Here is a 25737-nt window from a genome sequence, read left to right as displayed (position 1 = left end):
ACAGGACTTTTTAAAATAAGCGATCGTGCTACTGCTGCCTTTCAGAAGGTATGTATGTTACCTGGTCAAGCCTTGAGAACAAGGATTAGGAAGATAGAGTTGACGTTTAGGTCATCTTGGTGTAAATCCTTCAGACCATCCTCAGGACTATGAGATAATGTAACATAAGACCCCTTTGACCTCTACCACGGCTGACCCCTGCTCGCACACTAGAAGGCCGGAATCAGGGCGCTGTAGTGACGGAGAGATTATGGTGGCTGTTAGATGCCAATGGCATTTTATTTGCTCAGATTTCTGGAGTGGGGGATAGAGTAATTCCAAACCTGGATCGTAGGTTAGATTTAATTCTAGCAGCACACAAAGGGATAGGTTCTGCACATGCTGGAGTTACGGCACCAGTATCTTTACTGAAGCAACGCTATTGGTGGCCTGGTTCAACAAAGCAGACTAAAGACTACGTCTTGAAATGCGACATCTGCCAGCAGATAAAAGGTTCCACCGTAACACGTCCAGTGCAGACACCACGCTGACAAACCGCTAGCGTTTGTCTACCTCGACCTGTGCGGCCTATTGAAAAGAGATGGGGCTAAAAAGTATATCATGGTAGCAGTGAACTCCTGCTCGAGATTCCTATGGGTGTGGCCCCAGCGCTCGGCTGACGTACGAAATGTTATAAAAGATTTGCGAGTCTTCATAGGGACATACACAATTGGCACATTACATTCTGACCAGGGCCCTGCGTTTAGCTCTAGGGGTTACAAGGAAATAATTGGAAGTTTGGGTGTAGCATTGCAGTACTCATCTCCATACCATCCTGAGGGAAATTTGGTAGTGGAGAGAAAAAAACAAGACTTAAGCAGTCTTTAACAGCTAGAGTATTAGGGCGAAAGTTGGGTAAAATATCTTTATGGGGTCCAGCGGGCCCTTAATAACATGCCGAGAAGTTCTCTGGGGGGTCACTCCAAATGAGGTCCTATTTGGGACAAGAATGTGGGTACCTGATCTTGATTGTAAAGGCTAAGTGGCGGATGAAAAGCATTTTGACATCCATGATTGTTTGGCTGTTTTACAGGATCTAAATAAATCCAGGGCACAACTAGGTAACGTCCACCTAAAGCAGATCACCACTGGGAAAGTCAAATCAGTCACAGCATGACGTGTCTGGATTCCAAAAGTCAGGGATCTCTCCAGAGAGTAAACAGCGGACAAGAGAGAATTTGGGCCATCCTACAGAAAGCCTGTACCGGTCCTAGCAGTACATTGAACAAGAACTGTACTTCTACTGCCTCTTTCCGGAAAAAAGGAGAAAAGATTTGTCTCAATTGACCTAATCAAACCACACTATGTGGACGATACTAAACAGTAGGCCACGTTCACTCCAAAGTAGCAGACGCCCTCCTCTCACTACTCTTCAAGAATTTCAAACTGAAAGACTCATCACGTTCGACAAGTAACCTCTACGGAATGAAGGGCTACGCAACAACGCTATGGGGCTCATCCCCTTGAACCTGAAATTCAACTTCAAAATTAAACTCAAAACAACACTTAAGTTGCAATTAGACCAAATGCAGACGACTACGTCAACATGCTCGACAAGAACAAAATACGATTTCAACAAATCCTGATGCAATTCCAACAATTGATCGAACTGCGTCTAGCTACTTCATAAACTTTGATACGTTTTCTTTGGATCCTAGTGAACCTGAAACGATGCCAGCCAAGAAAACACACAAGCAGCCAGTTAAAGACTTTTTGAACTTTCTTAGAAAGACCTACCTGGTATCACCATGGGTAGAACTATGGGAATCTTCCCGTATTCTTTTCTTTCTTTTCTGGTTAAGCTTAGTGATAGTTTTTAACATGCTTAGTAGTGGACAATTCATTCGGCAAAACTCTGCAGCCCAAAAGGTGAATATAATTTTGAAACCTCATCAATCATCTCATCGAGAAGAAAGAGACTCGTCGTCAGTATACTTTGCAGTAGTTCCTCTACCGGATGGTATTGTGTGGGACAAGGTTGATTTCGATATATTCTGCCGGACCGAACTTTTAAAAATTCCACATTCATTTAAAATATCGTTAAGTGATATTGTTACCTGAAGTACATTTTCCACTGATTGGGATATTGAAACTGTGAATAACATGTTGTCTGATTTAGAAAAAGTTGGTGCATTTTCTAATAGTGAAACATTGGAGAGCTCAGCAGATTATGAATCTATGTATTGTTAGCAACATTATGGTCATGATTTTTTGCATAAATCTGCTAATCCTAGAAATGTGTTCATGTACCACCAGTGGTAACATTGTCCAACACTGCCAAAAGGCAGTTCAAAAACATTTGCACAGAAGTTTCGATATTTTTCAGGGTTCAATATGTCTGACCCGCCCTCCTTTTATTATAAGGTTGCACCAACATCAGCACAGAAAAATATGTTGAAAACCACCAAACAGATTTACTCTGCATCCTTTATTGTCCAGTGGTCTGAACAAGGTTAAGACTTATAGAAAGACACTATAGACTTAAATCAGGTAAAATGGGGTATTAGAGAATGGCAAGTGCAGGGAACTGAAGCTTTATTTAGAGCATGCCTTATCCCTCAACAAATAATGTTTTCGTACGAAACAGTGCAACAGACATCTTGCCTTGGCCTAGCCAAAAGCAAGGACTTGAACACGCCTTGGATGCTAACACCATCAGTAGCCATGGGTAATGAAACATCACAAGAAAGGGTTACATTAGATGACATCATACTGTACAATAGATCAGACCCCGGAAAAGTGGTTGATATGGCCCACAGACACCAATAATTGTCAGGCAAGATTCATGGGTAAATCCAAAGGGTTCGCTCTCCATAGGCCAGATCCACACTATGTACAAAGACAACATCCAGGGGTAGTGACATCCTACAGTGCTGAGAAGTTGTGCCTTAATTGGCTAGAAACCTCAACACCCACAGAAGTAAAACAGCCCTTATCCTTACTCACACAAGACATGGATTTTAGGGATTTTTTACTAGGTCCCAGGAAGCCACGTCAGAAACGTTTCATATATGCTGGCATTTACGCTGCCTACAATGAAATTTGGAAAATATCCAAACAAGAGGCCGCAGAGAGAATATGGGAAATTGACTGTATTAATTTTGTAAAATCTCTAGTAGTGGTAGACAATGGGTTAAGAACATTGACCTCTAGGATATATTCCATAAGCAACATTGTATCTTCTGCGATTGACTTACTGGAACAAGATTTGGCCATATTACAACACAGGCAATCTCAGTTTCGTTCTATCATGTTATAGAGCTGGAGGCTGCAATCTTTGCATGCAGGCTATGTGCCTTGGCATTTTATAAACAGTACGTCTCTGCTTTCTGAATACATTCTAACAGTTAAACAGATAGAAATGGCACAGAGGGGAGCAAAATATGCAATGCTCCATACCGAAAAACTGGATAGATTACCATTCACAGTTGCAGAATAACCGTCCACAGAATGGCTAATCCATGGCCACATAACTCTACCGGTCACTACTCTTCAATTTCAATATTGCATTGAACAAAAGCAGGCAGGCAAATATGAAAAAATGGGCAAGGAATACATTAAGGAATCTTGGGAATTACCATACAGATTTCGATGCTGGAGTGGGGATCGAGAAATCGAGAAGTGTTTCTCAGTGTGACGTACTGTGAGAGCGCTTTAAGTGAATCACTCATAGAACATTCTACTGCACAGGCTTGTAATGGTTCTGTGGCAAACTTGTCCTGTCATCTGAGGGGTGCCCCAGCTGCAGTGATTACTCCAGCATTTGGGCAACTTTCAACTGGGAGTCACTTGATGCTGAACAGCAAAGACTGCTGCGGAATGCTCCCGAGCATTGCATATCTGGTAACAGTGATCTCCAGGGTTACTTCTTACAGTCAGGGAGGCGCTGTTATGGCCTTCACTGAATGTTTCTTTAATACGGTTTGATACACTAGGCAGAATGAAAGCCATGCTTTTACAGAAGTCTGTGCCCTTAGCCTCCGCTCAAGAGACTTTTAAACTTGAGATTGCAAGGTCTTCAGCTGATATACAGGCACTTATTAATACAAACTGCCCTTTCATTTTGCAGAAATGATAATTGGTCTCTTTAACATGTCTGATATAACTGGCATTGTCCACCTATTTAAGACCATAGGTTCTGGACTTCTAAGCACCTTTCAGACGGTACTTGGAATGATACCAAACTTCATACACTCCGTATTCTGAAGCATCTTTGGAGGACTTCAGCTTATCCTGTTTCTAATAGCAGGTATCCTGATTGTCTTCTATCTGCTACGCAATGGACGTCTCAGTCACTAAGGAGATGGAAAAAGTGCTCCAGGAGCGGAAATACCATGTCTGAATGGTACAATACCTAGGCATGACTGGCCTGAGAGAACTAAGTGCATCTTGGTTCCTGTCATTTCTACCATTTCTACCAGTCTGGATGGCCTGCATCTTACCTGTCCTCCGATGCCTGTTTTGCGGAGAAGAATGCGTGTTAGACCTTTGTTTGACACTTCCATCATGTGCGCAACCGGACGTTCCATCATGCACGCAATCCAATGTTGTTGGCGGCATTCCTTGAGCCACCACGGGCTGTAACTACACCTGTTGGTATGAACACCGACTCCTCCACTGGCACACAGGCGGCTTTGGACGGCGCACAGGCTGCCCCAGCATTGGCTGCGGACAGCGCGGAGATCATCTGTGCTCATTTGACGTGCTCTGGGAGGAGGTACAACGGGCCTTCTACTGCGGAAGCAACCAACGAAAATGTTGCTTCTTCCAGCCAGGACACATAAATAATTGACTCATTTTGGCTCGTCGTGTGCTGGAAGAAATTCGCCCTTTTTAAAAAACAAGCTCAATGTGGAACTCAGATACAAAAAAATTAACATTCCTTTTCATTTATTGGGCATAGATGGCTTTCTATTGCTTATAGTGGTTCGGACTATATCAACAGACACTTTTAAAGCTAGGGCCTGCAAAACTTTTTTGTTTTGTTTTTAAGTCGTTATAGAAATGTGTAGACTTTTTAAACATTTTAACTAAGGGAATGTTTTTACTTTAGTGCGTACCAATGTCTAGTTAGAATGGTAGTACGCTTATAGGTTACATATGTCGTCCAGTCGGAAGAGGAGTGGGTGTTATATTCCATATAGGTACCCTATATAGGTGCAGGTAACACTGCAACCGTCCACCTATATTCTTCTCTACATTTCATACATAAGGGTTCATAGGGACTGACCTTTTACGTAGATACAACACTGCATTCAGAACGCAGGTTTTCCTTGGTTCGATATGCATACATTATGCATGAGGCTTCTTGGAAGCACAGCAGGGTTCACAGCAGGATGAACATCTCCTGTATAATATCTATGCTAAAGTTCAAGCCTGACGTCATCCTTTTAGGCCGACACAGTGACACAGCAAGGTAGGACCCCTGGGGAGGCCTGTGGGTATATATACATCATGTCTTGCTTAGACAGACAGAGGAGACCATGTCTTCCCGGCTGGAACACTGACCGGAGACGCTGAGGTTCCTGCATGCAGACGCTCCAGCTAGCAGTGGTCTAACATCCCTGGCGGGGTGTCCAACTCGAGACGGGGTCTTCTTACTCAGGTAATGGGGTTGACTAGACCTTAGGGGGATTCTTGGCATAACACCTACACAGATGCTATGTACATTTAGGTACATCTAGTTAGGGAGGCATCGTAGGAGTGTTCACTTAATTATTGTCATGTACTTTATGTACTTATGTATATTCATTATTACTGCAAGATGATAGAGCTTTAGCATCCCTTTACTTTCGTAGTACTGCTGAAAATATATCTCTACTACTGTCTAATGGTTGTTACAGCAAATCTATTCTACACTAGAATAACAACAGTTCAATAAATCCTTATTGAAAAGCCCAGACTGTTTATTCTGTGTATCTCTGAAACAAACTAAGTGAGCACGAGTGATTGAGCGAAAAGTAGTATATTGTTTCCACGATCCTGGGGGATCAGGGTTGTCATGTTCTGAGGTTGCCAGAAACTATTCTCTCCTCGATAAGAGGACATTCTGGTGGCACTGTGAGCTAGTTAATCCAATCAGGTTAACATATCCGGTGGGGGTGCTCGGAACCCGTCTGCCACCAAACCAACAGTTTATGTTATCCGAACGCGCAGATCCTGTATAGGATATATAGGAACTACACGACACTATTGCAAGCCAAACTGTCAGATGTGTTACTTCTTGTTCTGTCTTTGGCCCAGCAAGGCCTTGTAGTGGGCACTGTTAAAGGTTATTTGTAAGTCTTTTCAGCTGTTTTGAATTTACTGGACCAACAGTTCTTGGTAGAATATCTGTTATGCATTCACTCAAAGGTTAGGTTCATATGTTCCCCCCGAAACCTTTTGTGTTGCCACAGTGGCACCTTAACTTGGCCCTTACGTTTTTTATCCTCTCTTTGAGCTGTTACACAGATGTACTCTATGTCTGCTGACCCTAAGACATTTTTATTGATTGCCATAACATCAGCACGTCGCATGAATGAACTTCAAGCTCTGTCAGCCCTGCCGCCTCCTACCACCTTTATTCCACTGGACATGCTGGTAATTGTATCGTGGTCAATGTGAAAAGTTCCCAGCGTCTCTGGGATCTGCTGTGTGGTAGTTGCCTTGGAGGCTGAGATGTGTGAATTATGTGTTTCGCCTGTTGACATGTATTTGTGATGCTGTGTCGTACTATCATGGAGCTGAGATTCTGTGAAATTTGAGTTATTGAATAACTAGAAACTTTGGACAATGGCCCCAACCCTCTCCCCTCCCACCCCTGCTGTATACTTTGAAAACAGAAGCATCTGTCGCCCTATAACTGTTGAGATGAACTAAACTATAACGTTTAGAGTTCAATGAAGCTTGGTGGACCCCTCTCGTTATAGGATCAGAGTATACATCGGCAGAAGTATCTGATTGGTTTGGAGATTCGCCATTGTTCTACTGAGTGCTGTCTGGTGTGATTGTTTGTCTGTGGCACTCTTTGAGAGCTTCAGCTGGCAATAGCTGGGCTAAGGGAGAGATCAGAGTCTGCTGCAAACGATCTTAAGAACTGGAGCCCCGTGGACGGCAGGGCTCCGGCGACAGGACCTGGCGCTGGGAATTTGGGATAGAGTCACTGGTGAGCCCGATCTGGCCCTGCCCGCCTTGCGGCCCCTGCGAGACTGTGTCCGTCTCTTTCGCGGAGCAGGGTAGTGTGTAGCTGCAGTGTGGGCTCCTGGGGTCGAAGTCACAGATCAGAGTCAGAAGGGACGCTCCTCTGTCAGCAAGGTCCAGGGCGCTTCGTGACGGTCAAAAAAATGTGTTTTTACTTGGAAGACCACACATAATGTTGCTGGAAAGAGTAGCCTGTACTGTAGGTTAAGGGTGCAGAGTTTTTGTTTCACATCCGTATAGGATCATCTCTGTGTTTGAACTTCCCTGGGGTAGTCCGGAAATATCATGATGGTGTGATTTTGATAAGTTACAGTTTTCTGGACATGCGCTTGCTGCAGGATCAGGTGTCTGTCTCTAAAGTTGAGGATCCTTGCTATAATGGGTCTGTGCGGGGCACCTGCTGGAGGTTTTGGAGCCAGGGAGCGGTGCACTCGTTCCACCGCGAACCAAGTAGAGAGCTTGTCTTTGGGCATCCACGAATTGATCCAGTTTTCAATGAATGATTCCATTGGTCCATGTTCTACGTCCTCCGGGAAGCCCATGAGATGCAGGTCGTTGCATCTAGATCTGTTTTTGGCATCCTCTGCCTTCCTGTGAAGTTCTTTGGCTTCAGTTTGCAGGCGGGTCATCTGTTCCTTCAGATTTGAGACATTATCGTCGACAGAGAATTCGTCGAGATTCAGTTTCGGTGATCCTGGCTGTTGCATTGCGGAGGACCTGCCGGAGCAGGGCCATGTCACCTTGAAACTCTCCAATCTTATTTTCCTACGAGGCCTGTGAGGCGGAGATGGCTTGTAGGATTGTATTGAGGTCTCCACTAGTTGGAGTGTGTCCTTCTGCAGCCTCGGGTCCCATTCCCATTATCGGTGTATTGGTCCATTTAAGTCTGTGTCGTGGGTGGTTTCGAACCCTGGTCTTTCCCCATGGCCTGGAGGTCCAGGGAGGGTCGATGGAAGGCAGTAGTATTGCTAGTCGTTAGACGGTTTCAACGAGAGGGTATTGTCTGGTTCGTGTGGATGGCTTGTGTACCTTTGCGGATCAATTGCGACTTCCCGGGATGAGGGGGTCACTGCATGCTTCTCGATTGGAATCGCAACAGCAATCGGGTAAGTTTGCAGTGAGTAGAGGGGGTAATCTTCCCATGCGCCGCTATGTTACGGACTGTATGAGGGCTGGTCAACTCCAAACAGTAGTCGGTTTCGCCCAGGGACTGGGTGCCACTTAGTGATATTGCAAGTGATAATGCACTATGTGAACAGGGATGAAGTCAGGGTAGACGATTTTTCTATGCTCGCCCTCTTAGCGTGTATTTCTGGTGGCCGCCAGTCACTTAAGTACTGGTCTAGGTGCAGTTGCGTCAAGGTCAGATGGAAGGCAAGTGTTTGTTTCTCCTAATGAAGCAGCTTGCACACGGAGTTGTTGGGCCCGATCAGGGATGGGGGGGGTCCCAGGAGGCCACTGCTGCGCGACCTCGCAGCCGGTCCCTCCACTTGCAGGGGTCCAGGTGTTGCACCCTCACCGGGGTTGTAGCGTCAGGCAGGTAGGTTCCACTGCGATCTTGGGGGTTCTTCTCTGCAGTTGAACTATGCCACGGGCGGGACAGCGGGGGGTCAGTCTCGCCTCCCAGGATTTCGCCTAGGGCTCAGTGTGCACCCCGCTCGCCGCACCCAGGGCCCCGCCAAGGGTCAGGGGCCGGAGCAGAAGAAAGTTAGGTATCCTTCGCAGTGAGCGGCTCAAGTCTCGGCCTGTAGGGGGTCCAACAGGGCAGATGGAGGGGTCCCAGAAGTCCACCACTGGGCGATCTCGCAGTCGATCCCCCGCCTGCAGCCAGGTATTGCCATGCCAGTCCACTCAGGAGATCTGATTGAGCCCCCCACCTCAGTGGAGCTTGAGGCCCCAGGTCCAGAACACCTGCTGGGCTTGTGTTTCTCTAATGTTAGAAGGGCTGCAGCAGGGCGCACCGCAGGTCAACTAGGCCTTCAAGCTGTGGGGTACAATGATGATTTATGCCCCCGGGGGATTCCTACCGGTGGAAAAAGGGGTGGGGTGGACCTCTATTGAGATCCCCGCTGCCCGATTGTGTCAGCCGATCCACCCCGTTGCAGTCCCCTCCCCACTATGGGCTCAGACAATTGCAGGTCTGCGAGGCCCCAGCCGCATCCGCACCAAGATGAGAGGATTTTGGCTGGCAGGTCTCTTCTCCCCTACGTGCCACAGCCCGTCAGACTCACCAGGCCGCAGGAGGTCCGGGCAGCGGGTGCTTCGTCATGTCGGCGGGCCCAGGTTCCTCGTATCTTCAGGGCCGGAGGGCGACCCCAGGATCCGACACTTCGCTTAGGTCCTCAGTGGTCGCGGCCGGAGCTCAGAGGCTGCCTATTCGCCCACAGATCTCAGCACCCGAAGGGGGGGAACCCACTCAGAGGGTCCCCGCTGTCCGAAATAACAGCCGACCCCCCAGCCTTTGTCTCGGTTGCCATCTAGGCACAGTCGCCGCAGGCCCAAGCCCGTGCACCTGCCCCGGAGGCCCGGTCGGGGGGAGGGAGGGCACACGCCAGATCTCCCTCATCCTGGCCGCGGGGAACCAGAACCGCCGCGTGGCCTTGAAGCTCTGGAGATCGTCAACGCCCGGTGAGTTGTTTGGCGCCTCCGTTCATCAGCAGGCCACTGTGCATGGGGTGGGGGCTCGATTTGCCGCAGGGGATATTTCTAATAGCAATCCCCAGCACCAGTCACGGGTCACAGCCTCCATTTTGACTTCAGGGCAGTCCGGAGACCTAGGCGCAAAGCCCGCCGCTGCACCTGGTTCTACAGTATTTTTCCGGCACTGATGGGCAGCCTGGGTTATTTTAGGGTGCTGGCGATGAGTTAGGGGAAAGGATGGTTGCCAATGCCATGGACTCTGGAGCGGATGACGGAGGGGACCGGAGCACTCTTAGAGTGCAACCTCCATCTTGACGCTCCAAGCCACGCCCTGGGAATACTGATCAGGTAAGCTTGTGTTAACGAGGAGCAGATAGAAAACTGCCTCTTTTTAAAGACTATAGGGCTGCTGGAGGGCAGGAAAGGTAAGTGGATGATGTAGGAGTGTGGAACTATGTTTCTGGTTTTAGAGCTGGTGTCTAGTCCCTTCCACTTTGCACTTGCTGGCACAGGAGTTACTCCAGTACTGAATAACTGTAATTTATTATTGAATAACATTTGAGTAGGTATGTGTCTCAAGTTCTGTAAATAAGTATTTCTAACTAATATACTAATTTGTGATTGTTAATGTCATTGCTTTTCTATGGGCATACTCTTTTTTTGTGTCCTTATTTTTCTCTCCAAAAATTGGAAATGCATATCTTTTCTTTCCTGATATACAGTTATGTGGAAACTCTGTAGTCTTGACAGAATTTCTCTAATAAGATATTTACTTTTAAAACTATTACCACAGGCACTTGAACTTTAAAATCACAGTGAGTTTTCAAATACCTGATTGGAATATGGTCTCTGTTTAGAGTAAACAACTTTGTTTCTCAGTGAAGGTTTTTTGTAATTAATTAACATACATACTCATGGGCATTAATTGCACCAGCAGAGACCTTGATTATTATTTCCACCTTGTCTGACCATGAAGTCAGTGTTCCTCAAAGTATGAGCTTGCTTTCACCTCCCAATTGTACCCTCCTCTATCAGATTTTCATCATCATTCTACTCTGTGCACGCTTGCAATCATTATTCACTCACTTTGTGAGCTTGAGCTGCCCCGGGCTTATGTTAGTTTGTACTTATTATTTGATCCGTGTATGAGGTTTTTATAGTAGAATGGACTTTATGCAAACTTGTGGTCAACTTTTCTCATTCTTGTGAACTCATGGTAGGTAAGACGTAGCTTGAAAGGTAAATGTTATGGGTGAACTGGGCAAAATGTATACATGCAAGCTGTGCTGCAATTGCTCATAACAGAAACAAAACTCTGCTGACAGACCTCGTCTTTCTCAGTATCTCCACAGCAGACGAAACCAGCACGTTACCCCTGTGCAGCTGCGGGTCAGACTTTGGCTGGGTTTAATTTCTGACCGTCGACAGATTAACCAGCACTGCGAGGGCAAGATGTCTGTTTATGCTGAAACGGTGAGAAACTACTGTAACATTGTACTTACTAACCACAGCATTTCCTGGCTATTGCTATATCTGACAGAACGGCAAACCAAAATCCTAGAACCACCAAACTATGTAGGTATTTTATCGAAACCATCAAGCGGGCAAAGGAGTTGAAAATCTTCATGGTGAAGTACATGTAATATGACTGGTTTGAGTGAAGCATATTCACAAAGACGGATGATAACATAAGCGTGGAGACTGATGTAAGAAAGCACGTTTTATTCGTTTCACCTTAAAACTGAAGCCACCTGGCTGCAGAAGGAATGCAGGATACCAAGTGATACTGTGTAATACATGCATAGAAATTGAAAATATAGAACTTGGACATTAGTTTGGTATTTCATCACAATACATGTCCACCCATGATGCTGCAAACATCAAATGTAATTAACATACTTAACAATTTGCACTAGAACATATTCCATCTGTTTCAGAAATATGCATATTACACACGGTTTGCTGATTTGATATTCTCTGGACAGTTATGTTATGTTTGAATATTTCCTAAAGCGCTCGATTACCCTGGGGTGTCTTGGCTCTGATACAGAGGAGAGACGTGCAGGGGGAGTGCAGGCCTAGAAAGTTCTAAAAAGACAGGTTTTTAAGAGTTTACTAAAAGTAATGAGATTAGGTGCACTTTTGATGTAAAGTGGGAGGGTATTCCAGGTTGCCGTCATTCCCAAGAAGAAGCTCCTGCCTCCCCAGGTAGAGCGTTTAAATTTGGGGACGACAATGTTTTTGGCCATAGTGGAACGTAGAGTTCGACTTGGGGTGTACCATTTAACGTTTTGTTGGAAAAAGGCGGGCCAGTGCCTTGTAGGCAATACAGAGTGCCTTGTACACGATGAGCTGATATGAAGCCAGTGAAGTTTCCTGATTGCAGAAGCTGCCGATTTATGTCTTGGGATTTTATGGCGAAGCCTTGCCGTGGTATTTTGTAATATTTGCAATCTGTTGAGAATGTATTGGTGTGCAGAGAGTAATAAGCCATTGCTATAGTTCAGTTTAGTCATTATCAGAGAGGCTATGGGTGCTTTCTGAAGATGGATTGGAATAAACGGGAACATATTTTTTAGCATTTTCAAGGTGAAAAAAGTGTAGGAGGAGGGAACGCTGACATGATTGGAATAGTGTAATTTGTTGATGACAGAAGTTGGGAGAGGGCTAATCTCTGCTGGCCAGCAAGACGGAGTCCAGAAAGAGGTTTGTTTTCTGAAGAGCATCACCTCCGTTTTCCCTGAATTCATTTTGACAGGTCTGCTCATCCAAGTGATAACTGCCTTCATGCAGTCGCAGAATATAGAGGATATGTCTAATGTTTCTTGCTCAATGAGATGACGATTTGGGCGTCATCGGCGTAGGATGTCAGAGAAAAGCGAAAACTTTGATTACCCCAGCTAAAGAGGTAAAATATATATTGAATAAGGTTGTGCTGAGAGAGGACCCCTGATGGACCCCGCATGGGAAAAGAGAAAGGATGAGAAATTAATTCATTTGGATGGCCGCTTTGCACAGGTACTGAAGCGCTGTCATTTTGTATTGGTCGCTTCTCACGTTGCTCGCATTGCTGGGTTTTGAGTGGTGCTCACCTTTTGAGTGGTTTTGGTGTTTTTAGGAGAAGGGGCTTTCATCCTGTCTTTGCGCACTTTCTTTTGGGGCTTCATTGAGGGCTATTCTCACTTCCCCGGTCTGCCGCGGCTTAGCCGATTGTAACGGAGGGAAGTGAGTATCTCTATTCAGGGTTTTTGTATTTCTTTGCAGTCCGGACTGAGTCTTTATCACTGAAACCTGGGTCAGGGACTGCTCTGGTCCTGACTTGGTAGAGGCAATCCCCGCCGGATACGTCTTATCTAGACTCGACTGGGTAGGGAGAATGGGTGGGGGTTTGGGCATCCTGTATAAAGATTCTTATTCTTGCCATAATGAGCCGCTTACAACTTCCTCTGATCCTTATCAGGCGCTATATTTCTCTTTGAAAATGTTCCCAACTGAAAGCTTAATTGGAATCGAGACTTACCGCCCTCCTGGGCAGAGAGTGTCGTTTAGCCAGGATTTTAGCAATCTTATAGAACCATACTTGGCGAAACCTAATCTTATACTGTTGGGCGATTTTAATTTTCATCTGGATAGGACCCTTTACAACAAAACTCAAATCCTTTTAGAAACCATGAATTGTTGTGGTTTATGTCAATTGGTAAAGAGCCCTACCCATAAGGTGGGACATATATGAGATGATGTCTTCTCAAATGATTCCCGGATTATGGTAAAGGAACCCATTCAACTCTCCTGGTCAGATCACTATGCTATTCCTTTTATCCTACAGATTCCGGTATCTCATCCAGCCCCAAATAATAATAAGAGAATGGAGGAGAAGGGGAACCTTAGCCTTATTAGTAAGGAAGCCCTCCTCAACACGCTCAACAACCATCAATGGGTCCATCACTCTGATGCTAATTTGGCCTCCGCAGAGTTTTCCAACTGGCTTGTAGCAGCCATCGACCTCTTAGCTCCTCTTAAGGAGCACTATGTGGCCAGAAAAAAACCCTCTGCCCCTTGGTTTTCATAGAGGCTCAGGAAACTTAGACAACTTGCCACCATCAAGAAAGGATCTGGCGCCTAGACCTCAATCCGGTTGAAAGAGATTTGCACAAACAAAGATTAAGGGAATATAAAATCACTATTATAGAGGAAAATGGATCATTCTACTCTAAAGTTATAGAAGCCCTAAGATCTTCTAGGGAACTTTTTATTGTGATTAAGTCTCTCTCCTCCCCTTCAGCCTCTGCTCACACTGACACCTCCCAGGATCTTTGCAATAGAATGGTTAGCTTTTTCTGCTCAAAGATCTCGAAAACATAATCCCCTTTGGAAATCCTCAACTCTGAGGCATCCAAAATAGTTCCTGCCATGCCCTTCCTTTTGTTTAATACCCCCACAACCCCTTTGAAGGCAGGCAATTTATCTACCTTCCTCCTCCTATCGCAGGAGGACACTGTTCACCTGTTAGGTGGAATTATGTCTGGTTCCCCGTTGGAGTCCTGCCCCCTGAAGAACATGAAATTAGGAGGGGAGGTAATTTTACCTCACCTTAACTCTACACTTAATGTAGTTATTTTATCTGGGCAGTACCCCATTTCTTGGAAGACTGCGGTAGTCAAACCTCTTTTAAAAAAGGCCTCCTTGCACTACTCTGAGTTAAAAGATTATCGGCCCATCTCTTTGTTACCAGTTTCAGCAAAAATCTTGGAGAAGCATCTTAATTCTTATCTCAGTTTCTATCTGGATGAACCTCAGCTGCTTGATGGCTCGAAGCATGGGTTTAGAAAGGATCACAGCACGGAGACGGCATTAACTTCTGTAAACAATAACATTCGAATCCAGGTCGATGTTGGGCACACTACGATTGATTCTTCTAGACCTTACAGCGGCCTTTGATATCATATCTCCTTTAAGATTGGTGGACCAGCTTATGGAAGAGGAGGTCATGGGTGTTGTCCTGAAGTTGCTTACCTCATTTCTTACTGACCTGTCACAAATAGTAAAATATTGATAAATTGTACTCAGACCCCAACAATTTGTTTTGTGGAGTCCCTCAGGGCTCCTCATTGAGTCTGACTCTTTTTAACATTTATGTTGCCCCTCTATCCAAGGTTGTTAGATCCTTTGGGCTGGAGGTGCAGTCTTATGCTGTTGACACCCAAATTATGGTGTCCATCACCAACAGCATAGAAGCATCTGCAACCAACTTTAAAAACTGCATGCAGGCAGTGGCCTCCTGGATGGTAGAGAAGTACCTCAGACTTAATAGTGACAAAACTGCGGTTTTGGTCTTTGGAAACCCACAGCCTATTTGGTCCTATGCCTGGTGGCCGGATATGCTCGGCCCCAGCCCCTGCCCAGTTTCCATAACAAAAAATCTTGGTGTCATAGTGGACAATTCCCTTTTCCTGGGCCCTCAGAACAACAGAACACTGTCCACCTGTTTTGAAAGTATCAGGGTCCTCAGGAAGATCTCAAATTTTTTCTCTTTGTCCTCCCGAAAGCAGGCTGTTGTTGCCCTAGTGCTGTCCAGATTGGACTATTGCAACACCCTTTATCTGGGCTCTAATAAGGAACTCGTCCATCGACTGCAGCTGGTGCAGAACGCAGCGGCCATGTTGGTGATGGGCTTTCCTAAATTCCATTCAGTCTTGGCGCCTATCAGTAGGCTGCATTGGCTTCCTCTAGGCCGGAGAATCCTGTTTAAAGCCCTTTGCCTCACTCACAATACTTTCTATAATGTAGGCTCGGAAGGTATCAATGGTATGTCCCACCAAGCAGTTAAGTTCTGCCTCTAAAAAGTGGCTGGTAGGTCCTAGGTTCAGGAGAGCCAGATGGGGGGAAGAGCTTTCCCTGTTGCTGCTGCCAGGTTCTAGAATTCTATCCATCTCTCAATCTCTGGACAAGAGTCTCACTTTCTCTTCTGTGAGGCCCTGAAGACTTAGCTCTTCACCAGCTATGAACCTTTCACGTACCTCGACTGCTGGCTTTTTCCGCAGCGCCTTGAAGACTCACCTTTCTGAAAAAACTTTCAGTCGCCCGAAAGGACAATTTTATTTTTGATGCATACTTCTAACCACAGATTCCTCACGTGGGGAATACCTTCATGTGCCTGAATAAATCCTGAGATTTTTCATAGCATTGCTCCCAAATCTAGTAGCTGGTGTTGTGTGACTCCATGCTGGCAGGCCTCGTCCTGCCCTGGAAGTGACATTGGAGCCGCAAATAAGTGCCACCCCTGCCTACTGAAATCAGTTCCTTTTTTTCTTTGTCTTTGTTCCCAGATCCTGTGTCACAACTTTCACAACATGCTTCACATATTTTCAACCTTCCTTTAGTCTAGTCTCATTTCTCTTCCTCTTTTGATTGTAACAGTTATGCTTTATATTCCTGTATTTGATTCTCCTTCTGATCCCCAGTATCAGGATGTTACCACCTTCTCGAAATTCATCCTGGTGGCACTCACCTTATGTCTCGTGGCTAGGTTAGGCCCGGGAACAAGTACTGCCATTTTACTTGCACACATTTCTTAAGTTTCCTTCTTTGCTACATGATGACTTTTGACACACATTTGCTTGTGTGACAGTGCAGGAATAGTTTTTCTGAATCCACATTGCTTGCAAATGCCACTTTGTAGGTACACTTTCAAAACCCCTTAAACATTTAGTACAAGGACTTAACATACATTGTGCAAATGTTATTTGTTATTTCGTTTATGAGGCAACATTGCTATCAAAGGAGAATAAACAATGTCACCTCGGCTGAAACCTCGACATGGAAGTCACACGTACTTCTGTGTTCAAATCAGAAGAGCACTCTGCTGTCATTGCGAGGTCATCACTGTCATCTGAGACCTAGCCTAGTTGATTTCTGTTTACCCTCTGCCCAGGGGGGTGTCCAACTTATGACTAAGACGAGGACCTGATTGAGCGGAGTGCTTGATGACGTTCTGCCAGTTAGGGGCGCGCTTTCAGCGCTTCCGGGATCTTTCTATTTTAACCCATGCTGTGGCGGGTGCGCTGCTGGCGCTCCAAAGGCGCGTCATAGGCAAGCCCATCTATGCCTGGCCGTCGCCAGACGCCAGACCCGCTGCCGCTTTTGTCAGAGGCAGGGTCTCGTATCCCTGGGGCAATCGCCTCACTATTAGGAATAGTCAGAGGCATTGCAGTCACCCTCCTTGTGTTCTTCCGGAGGGTCCTTTTTGCTGTTTAAATTGTGGCTTCAATTCCTGGACATCCACTGTACTTAGCCCCCTCCTAGCCCTAGTCCTGAGACCAAACTTCTTAGTTTGAACTGCTGTTCTCTAACCAGTATTCTGACCCTTAATAGAGAGTCTAGAAGGGGTGGGATAGCAGTTGTCTTTAACCCCTTCGACGCTCATGACGAGCTCAGCTCGTCATGGAGTTTCCATTGACTTCAATGGAAATTACATTGAATGTCCAAGTTCAAGCTTAGCATCCAAGTGGTTAAATCTTGCTACTCATGCACCTTTGTTAAGGAGCCCCTGGCTGGTTGCGAATCTGCGCGTTTTGGGATTACATTTAACACTAGCTACATCATGTCTGGTCTTCTGATATATCGCCCGCCAGGGCCCTCTAAGGAGTTTAGGGCCGCACTTATTGAGGCTGTGTGCCCCTTAGCCATGAGAGCGCCATTTTTAGCATTTTTGGCGATTTGAATTTGCATTTGGATAACTCTCAGGACACTGATATGGGCAACTTCCTTTGCTGTTCTTGCTGCATGACAGCTATCTCAACTGGTTCAGCGTCCCACACACTGGGCGGGCCATTTATTGGACCCGGTTTTCTCGAACCTTTCGCTCCTGACCGCCCACACTCTTATGCCAATGTGTTGGTCTGATCATCATTTAATCACTATGATACTCTCAGGGGTCGTGCCCGTGAGGAGCGTGTCACAGAAGTCCGTACTTAGACGCCCCTTGCATAAACTTGACATTGTTCAATTCCATGGCCTCCTTTCTACTACCATGTTCAGCATTCCAGATGATTCCAGACGATCCAAACTTGGCTGATAGATCATTGTCGGATTGGATTCTCCATGCCCTGGACTCTCTCATCCCTGTAAAATGGTCAAAAAGTCGTACCACCAAATCCAGTCCTTGGTACAATGCTAAACTTACATCCTTGCAAAAGGTGTGCAGAAGGCTGGAGAGAGCCTGGAGAATGGATTACGACCTAAAGTTGAAGTAGTGTTATCAATCAGCCATTAAGAAATACCATAGGGCTATTCGGACAAAACGGGCATCCGACTATGCGGATGAGATCAGGAGCAGTAATAATCCCTCCAAAAGTATTTTTTGATACTGAAAGATCTCAAATCATCAACAGCCCGTAGGACGACCATTATTTCATCAGATAAGCAATGCGAGGCTCTTGCCTCCTTCTTTGTTGAGAAGGTTGAGAACCACTGTTGCTGTTGTTTTCTTGTGATCCTTCATCCTCAAGTATACTGTTTTTGGGATTATAAACCTGTATCCTCCCTGGATCAGACACTCAAGCCAGAAGCAACCACCATGTCAAGAACAAATCTACATCCTAGATATGCGCTGTTCATCCAGGAGAAAATCAGTAAGTGCCAATTTACAATAGCACATTTACAAATCTATAAAAAACTTAACATCTATCCTATGGGGTTGGAGATTAAGTCTAAGCCACCTTTTAAACTAACTAGTTGTGAATGGTCCATTACATGGAATATTTTACTGCATAACTCATCAATGGCCCTACTATTGGTATCTATTAAAGTAACCATTCAAAAAATGCAGATGCTTAAAGCCAAGCTACAAAAAGAACTGGAACTTTTAAAGAACACAAAAAGTGACTCTGAAGTGGCACACATACTACAGAGGATTGCAGTAGTAAAAAAGATGACTGCCAGGAATTCTATTAAAATTAAATCTGAAAAACTAAAAAGAGATATGTTAAGATTTCATATACCTCCTCTTCCAACTAACCACTTCGTGAATCATTCTTTTTTTGGAGATTTTCTTGTCAGTGTAAGCCCTGTGAGTAAACAGCATAAAAAGAACAGAAGATTTATAAGACAAAAAAGACTGCATAGCATCAGCCAGCTTCAACCCTTCCAGACATCTGACTCAGTTATTGACTTGACTGGAGGGCTCCTATCACCAGGTGAATTGAACCTCTTGAGCAAAGGCCTCTATTTCTGTCCTGTACCGAAGGACCATAATACAGCCAACATGATGAGAGACCTAAAAACCTTCGAGAGAAGATGCAGACTCGCAGAATACTTGGAAAATAATTCTAATGTGGTCTGCCAAGCTACCTTCCAGATCCATTTAAGAAGTTCCGCCATCCCAAATCATGGACTCCTCAATGTGGTAGAAATCCTATTCTTGATACATACATTTTATCCATCAACAAACTCATCAAGGAATCAAAACCTAAAAGGATTTTTGATAACATTAGCAAAGAAGAAAGAAAAGCTCTCCACCTCCTTCAACAGAGAATGGATGTCATTATAAAACTGGCAGACAAAGGTGGTGCAGTGGTTGCCATGAAAGTAAGTGATTATATTGAGGAAGGAATGAGACAACTAATGGATACCAACACTTACAAACCTTTAGAAACTGATCCCACTGAAGATTTGAACAAAGAAATTAAAAACATGCTTGTAAGGTACAGGTGATTAAACCTCATTGATGAAACAACAGCAGATATAATTGTTCTTCCCAAACCAAGACCTGGGAGATTTTATATGCTTCCCAAAATTCACAAAATGAACAATCCTGGCCGTCCCATCATCTCTGGCAATGACACCGCTACCGAGAGACTATCTTTTTTTGTTGACCTGCACCTCCAGCCCATTGTACAGGAACTTCCATCATTTGTTAAAGATACCAGTCACTTCCTTCAGATTATTGAAAAATTAAACCAAACTTACACATTTGATGATGATACTCTTCTGGCTACATTTGATGTTACATCATTATACACCAATATACCACATGAGGATGGGCTTATGACGTTATCTGAAGCTCTTAGTAAAAGAACTGTGAAAAAACCATCAACAAATGTGCTTACCAACTTTGCTAGAGTTATCCTTAAATCCAACAATTTTACATTCAATGGTAAACACTATCTGCAGATACAAGGTACTTCCATGGGTACTCGGATGGCTCCATCCTATGCAAATATCTTCATGGGCAAACTAGAGAACAGTATACTTGCTACTTCTAGCATCAAACAACTGGTATGGCTACGATACATTGATGGCATATTTATAATATGGAATGTAGGAAGTAGAACATTGGAACAATTTACAGCTAATATCAACAATATCCATCCTACCATCAAATTTACCAGCAGCAATACAAAACAGAAGCATCATCTCCCTTTTCTGGATGTGCTAGTCACCATTCATGAACACAAAATTACAACTGATCTGTACCACAAGCCTACAGATGCTCATTTGTATCTAAACTGGACTTCATGTCACCCACATCACACTAAACTGAGCATCATCTACAGCCAAGCACTCAGAATAAAACACATCTGCAGCAATGAGGAAACCTGTAAAGACCATCTACAGGAGCTTGCTACATTATTTAGAAGGCAAGGCTATACTCTACATATCATACAGCAACAAATTGACAAGTCTTTGCAGTTACTCAGAGAAGCACATATTTGGAATACCAACGCCTGAAACAAAAGTGACAGAACTCCATTTGTAGTTGACTATCATCCATCAGCTCCCAACTACATAAATATAATGCAAAAAACATTTCCCTTACTGTCCACTTGTGAAAAATTGCAAAAGGTTTTTCCAAAACCGCCAGTCATTGCTTACCGCAGAGCTCCAAATTTACGATCTCTTATTGTGAGAGCTGAACTCAAGCAACCTGTAACAAATGCAGGGGTTCATTGCTGTGACTCTAAAAGGTACATCACGTGTGAATACCTTTTACAAACATCATCAGTTACTAGTTATGTTACCAGAAGGACCTATGCAATAAGGCAGCATCTTACATGTCGCTCAACATGCATTATTTATGTGATTCAGTGCCAACGGCAAAGCTGTAAAAAACAATATGTAGGCCAAACAGTGAATGACCTCCGCACACGATTCAGGAACCACAAATCAGCAATAATTAATAAGAAAATTGACCAGCCTGTAGCCAATCATTTTAACCTTGTGGATCATTCACTATCAGATTTGAAGATTTTCCCAGTGGAACATGTCTCAAAGGAAGAACTACTGGACTCCAGGGAAAACTTCTGGATGTACCGTATAAAATCATTGCAGCCAGATGGACTGAACATTACTGACAATACATCCTGATTACTGCATATCTCAAGAACTCTCAGGACTGCATGGACTCCACATTCCAAATGGAATCTTCACTCATGAAGCTTTTTGAAAATTCAGCTGTGTCATCTGTGCAGCCACTGAGCTTACCATCTTGAAACTACCTGAGGAAGGCGGAAGCTGAAACGTTGTAGTGGAAATATATTTTTGTTCTTTGGTGAATCTATCTATTTGAGTCACTTCTTTCTTGGATATTTTATTTCTTTGTGACTCATTGTATCCTTTGCGATCCAGATTTTTGCACTGGCTGGCTATTGTTTTCTTGTGATCCTTCATCCTCAAGTATATATATATATATATATATATATATATATATATATATATATATATATATATATATATATATATCTATATATATCTATATATATATATTCTTCTACTTCAAAAAGAAGAAAGGACTCGCACTCCCAGGTACTTTTCTCAGGTATTTCAGATTTATTTCTCTATTTCCCCAAACATTGTATACCAACGCGTTTCGGTGGGGACTGCCACCTTGATCACGGTCTTGCGAACTGAAATACCTTGTGACTATGGTGTGGGTCGTTACATCAACGTGACGCTCCAAATGCGCGCATTAAATAATGTATATACATTAATTTCATATGGGTACTATACCCGCATATCACCACCGAAGATTGTGGTTGCAAAGCTTATAACGATAATGGTGTAATCTGTGCATTTGATATGATATTATGTAGCGCGAATTAAGCAGCCATTTGAAATTGATCAAAGTAATCGTTGAAATGTAAATGATTTAAACAGTCGATAAATGTAGCAGCAGCGTCCATAATGCACATTTATTTATGTTATACACAATTTAACAAACTACTAGTCCCAGAAGGCCTCTTAACAGCTAACTGGGATAAATAGTAGACATAGAAATAAGCTCACTTACCGTGAACAAAGCCTATGCTAGGCTGAAACGCGTTGGTCCGAGCGTGGAGTGAATAAAGACATTTGGTGATACTACCCTACCTGTGTGCCGCATCTTTTGGAAAAATTGTTTAGAATGGGCCAGGATCCGGCCCCTTTGCAGAGCACCCGCAGTTGTGCGCATTGTGGCGAAGGATCATTTTGGAACTATATATATATATATATATATGAAACAGCAATCTCCTTTCACAATAAAAAGAAGCAGAAACCTCAGCGGGGATAAAGGCAGCTCCATTTAATTAACATTTCAAGGCGAATGCATTTCGGCCGGTGTGGCCTTCGTCAGCGCCTGCAATAAAATGATTGAAGAGTCCCACGCTACTGCAGTATGTATGAGTCCAACCGCACTACGATAGGTGCAGATAGTAGCTCCGCCCCTAAGCTTCAATTACCTCAGTTCAGCTGGTCAGTGCAAATCAAAGACTCAGTGTCCCAGAAAGCAGCAGTGGCTCCCAGGTGAGTAGTGCTTAGGGTCGTTCACGGTTGAATCCGAAAAAATAGCTGGGGGTTGGGCACTCTGCAAGAACGTTCCGGGACCCCGCAATTGATGGTGCTGCCTCGGGTCCCCATGACCTCTTCAGTCGGCAGTCCGGATTTGGAAGTAAGCAGGGGCGGGAGGGCAATGCAACCCGTCCAAGTTGAGGCGATGCCTCGATGAGCCGCTCCAAAGTGTTCCGGATTGCAGGCGGGCTCGGAGAGATTCCTTTACCAGAAAAAAACACAAATGCCGAAGCATAGTCCAGAGTCTCCAAGCCACTTAGGAAGAGGGGGTTTCTGAAACGCGCTTCTGGGGAACGCGTGAAGTTATGAAACAGCAATCTCCTTTCACAATAAAAAGAAGCAGAAACCTCAGCGGGGATAAAGGCAGCTCCATTTAATTAACATTTCAAGGCGAATGCATTTCGGCCGGTGTGGCCTTCGTCAGCGCCTGCAATAAAATGATTGAAGAGTCCCACGCTACTGCAGTATGTATGAGTCCAACCGCACTACGATAGGTGCAGATAGTAGCTCCGCCCCTAAGCTTCAATTACCTCAGTTCAGCTGGTCAGTGCAAATCAAAGACTCAGTGTCCCAGAAAGCAGCAGTGGCTCCCAGGTGAGTAGTGCTTAGGGTCGTTCACGGTTGAATCCGAAAAAATAGCTGGGGGTTGGGCACTCTGCAAGAACGTTCCGGGACCCCGCAATTGATGGTGCTGCCTCGGGTCCCCATGACCTCTTCAGTCGGCAGTCCGGATTTGGAAGTAAGCAGGGGCGGGAGGGCAATGCAACCCGTCCAAGTTGAGGCGATGCCTCGATGAGCCGCTCCAAAGTGTTCCGGATTGCAGGCGGGCTCGGAGAGATTCCTTTACCAGAAAAAAACACAAATGCCGAAGCATAGTCCAGAGTCTCCAAGCCACTTAGGAAGAGGGGGTTTCTGAAACGCGCTTCTGGGGAACGCGTGAAGTTATGAAACAGCAATCTCCTTTAACAATAAAAAGAAGCAGAAACCTCAGCGGGGATAAAGGCAGCTCCATTTAATTAACATTTCAAGGCGAATGCATTTCGGCCGGTGTGGCCTTCGTCAGCGCCTGCAATAAAATGATTGAAGAGTCCCACGCTACTGCAGTATGTATGAGTCCAACCGCACTACGATAGGTGCAGATAGTAGCTCCGCCCCTAAGCTTCAATTACCTCAGTTCAGCTGGTCAGTGCAAATCAAAGACTCAGTGTCCCAGAAAGCAGCAGTGGCTATATATATATGTTTGTATAATATAAATATATATACTGCTTTAGCACAATGGTGGAATTGTTCATTGTTTTGACTATCCTCATATTGCTAATCAAATGTTGTATACAAGAAACACAAAGGTTCAATAAATATTGAAACGCCTTTGTGTGTATTTCTTGTGTATCTTCCTGAGTATGCACGAGTGACTGAGCGAACAGGTTCTAGATCTGTTACCACAATTTCCATGGGAAGTCAGGGTTATCATGTTATGAGGTTGCACAGATCATTTGTCACCCTTCTAGATTTAGGGATACTGGTGGGGGCACTGTGAGCTAGGAGGACTATCAGCCAACATATCCTATTGAGAACGTGGAATACCCCCATGTATGAAGGTAGGCCTTTTCTGCATGGTAACCACCCACTTTTTGCCTGGTGCTGTGATGGTCTCTGACTGCTATCCTGCTAATCTGATAGAGACTACTATCCGCAGATTCCTTCACGTAGAATATCCCCCTGCGCACCAGGGGCGGGACGACATCACGCGACTTCCCAGACGTCGTCTGCGCACGTGACGTCAATGAGGTCACATAAGACCCACCCCGGTGCGCCTATGTCAGTTTTTTCCTTTTCTGCCTGCAACGCGGATCCGGTCCTTGCTACTGGCCTGTTTTGGGCCCTTTTTTCTCCATTCCTTTTGGTGGAACAGTATGTGAATGCCTTCGGCTTCAAAACCTGTACGTTTTGTGGGCGTCTTATGTCAGCGACGGACCCGCACCTCATTTGTATGTGGTGTTTGGGGGAGGATCACAGCGCCACTGACTGTGAGGCCTGTCAACAGTTGAAGGTGAAGTTGGGGCGGGAGCACCGCATGAAACTTCTCTTGGCATGTCTCTCCAGGTCGACGTCCTCCCCTCGGTCTGCTTCGGCGGACGGCTTCAGGTACGGCCATGGTCGTCGTCTTTGCCCTTCTCCGATGTCACCTGAGCAACGCTCCTTGGTGGGTAATTGTCGCAGTTGTCCCCCGGGGGCTGGTTTCCGGCCTGCTGGGGGCGTGGACACTCCACGGGTGATGCGGCCCGCGTGTCATCCTATCCACCGTTTCCCGGTGTTGGAGCGTTGAGAGTCCAAATGGAGACGTGGTGGCTTTGCAGGCCTTGCTGGCGTCTACCCCTCCTTCCTCTCCTGGGGCATCAGCGGACCCCTCGCCTTGCACAGGGCCCTCAGCGGTACCGCCCGTGGCTCCGGCGCCAACTGTTTCGGATCCAGGCTTGGAGGATGTGGTGCTGTTGGGGTGTGGCTCCTCTGGGGCACCTCCTTCATGCCACGGTGTCTCTGCCTCGCCGCAAACTCATGCGGGAGTGCCTGTGGTGTCGCGGGGGCTCTGGTCGCATCCTCACACCCCTCTCGGTCCTTTGGCAAGGTGGTCCTGTCTGAGGCCAGGGTTACGCCGCTACGGCGCCGGCAGCAGCTTGACAGTGCGGAGCCACAGGGGTCAGTGCACCCTTCTTGTTCCGCTCCGATTCATGGCCAGGTGCGGACCCCACGCCTCTCTCCTGGCCCCTCTCGCCCCCCCCCACAGGTGGCTGCCTCGATGGAGGGCGAGTCGGAGGTTGAATTGTCCCTGGCACCGCCTCATGGGTTGCCGATCGATCTACTCCTCATTCTGGGCCGCAGTTGGTGGAAGGCTTTGTGCCACTCCCCAGGCCCTTCTCGCTCCCCCGCGCAGGTGCCTACCTTGACGGGGGTTGGGTCAGTTTGACTCCCACTCCGCTCCGGTCTCTGCTCCGGTCTCCGATGCGGGGTGACTTGGAGGAACCTTGTCCGGCAATGCCGGATGGTGCCGAC

General features: G+C 45.6%; 1 protein-coding gene across 3 annotated transcripts in view; it reads left to right on the top strand.

Moving 5' to 3' along the window:
- LOC144792107 (myoferlin-like) overlaps positions 1 to 25737 on the top strand; it is a 3514236-nt gene that overhangs the window by 212926 nt on the left and 3275573 nt on the right. For all 3 annotated transcript variants that reach the window (XM_078666976.1, XM_078666975.1, XM_078666977.1), the window contains exon 3: positions 11203 to 11334. In XM_078666976.1, the coding sequence (XP_078523102.1) occupies positions 11203 to 11334 (132 nt within the window). The remainder of the gene's footprint in view (positions 1 to 11202; positions 11335 to 25737) is intronic.

The sequence above is a fragment of the Lissotriton helveticus genome, chromosome 11 (assembly GCF_964261635.1).
Source record: "Lissotriton helveticus chromosome 11, aLisHel1.1, whole genome shotgun sequence".
Taxonomy (NCBI): Eukaryota; Metazoa; Chordata; class Amphibia; order Caudata; family Salamandridae; genus Lissotriton; species Lissotriton helveticus.
The sequence above is the reverse complement of the archived record's forward strand: the minus strand, read 5'-3'. Positions and strand labels throughout refer to the sequence as shown.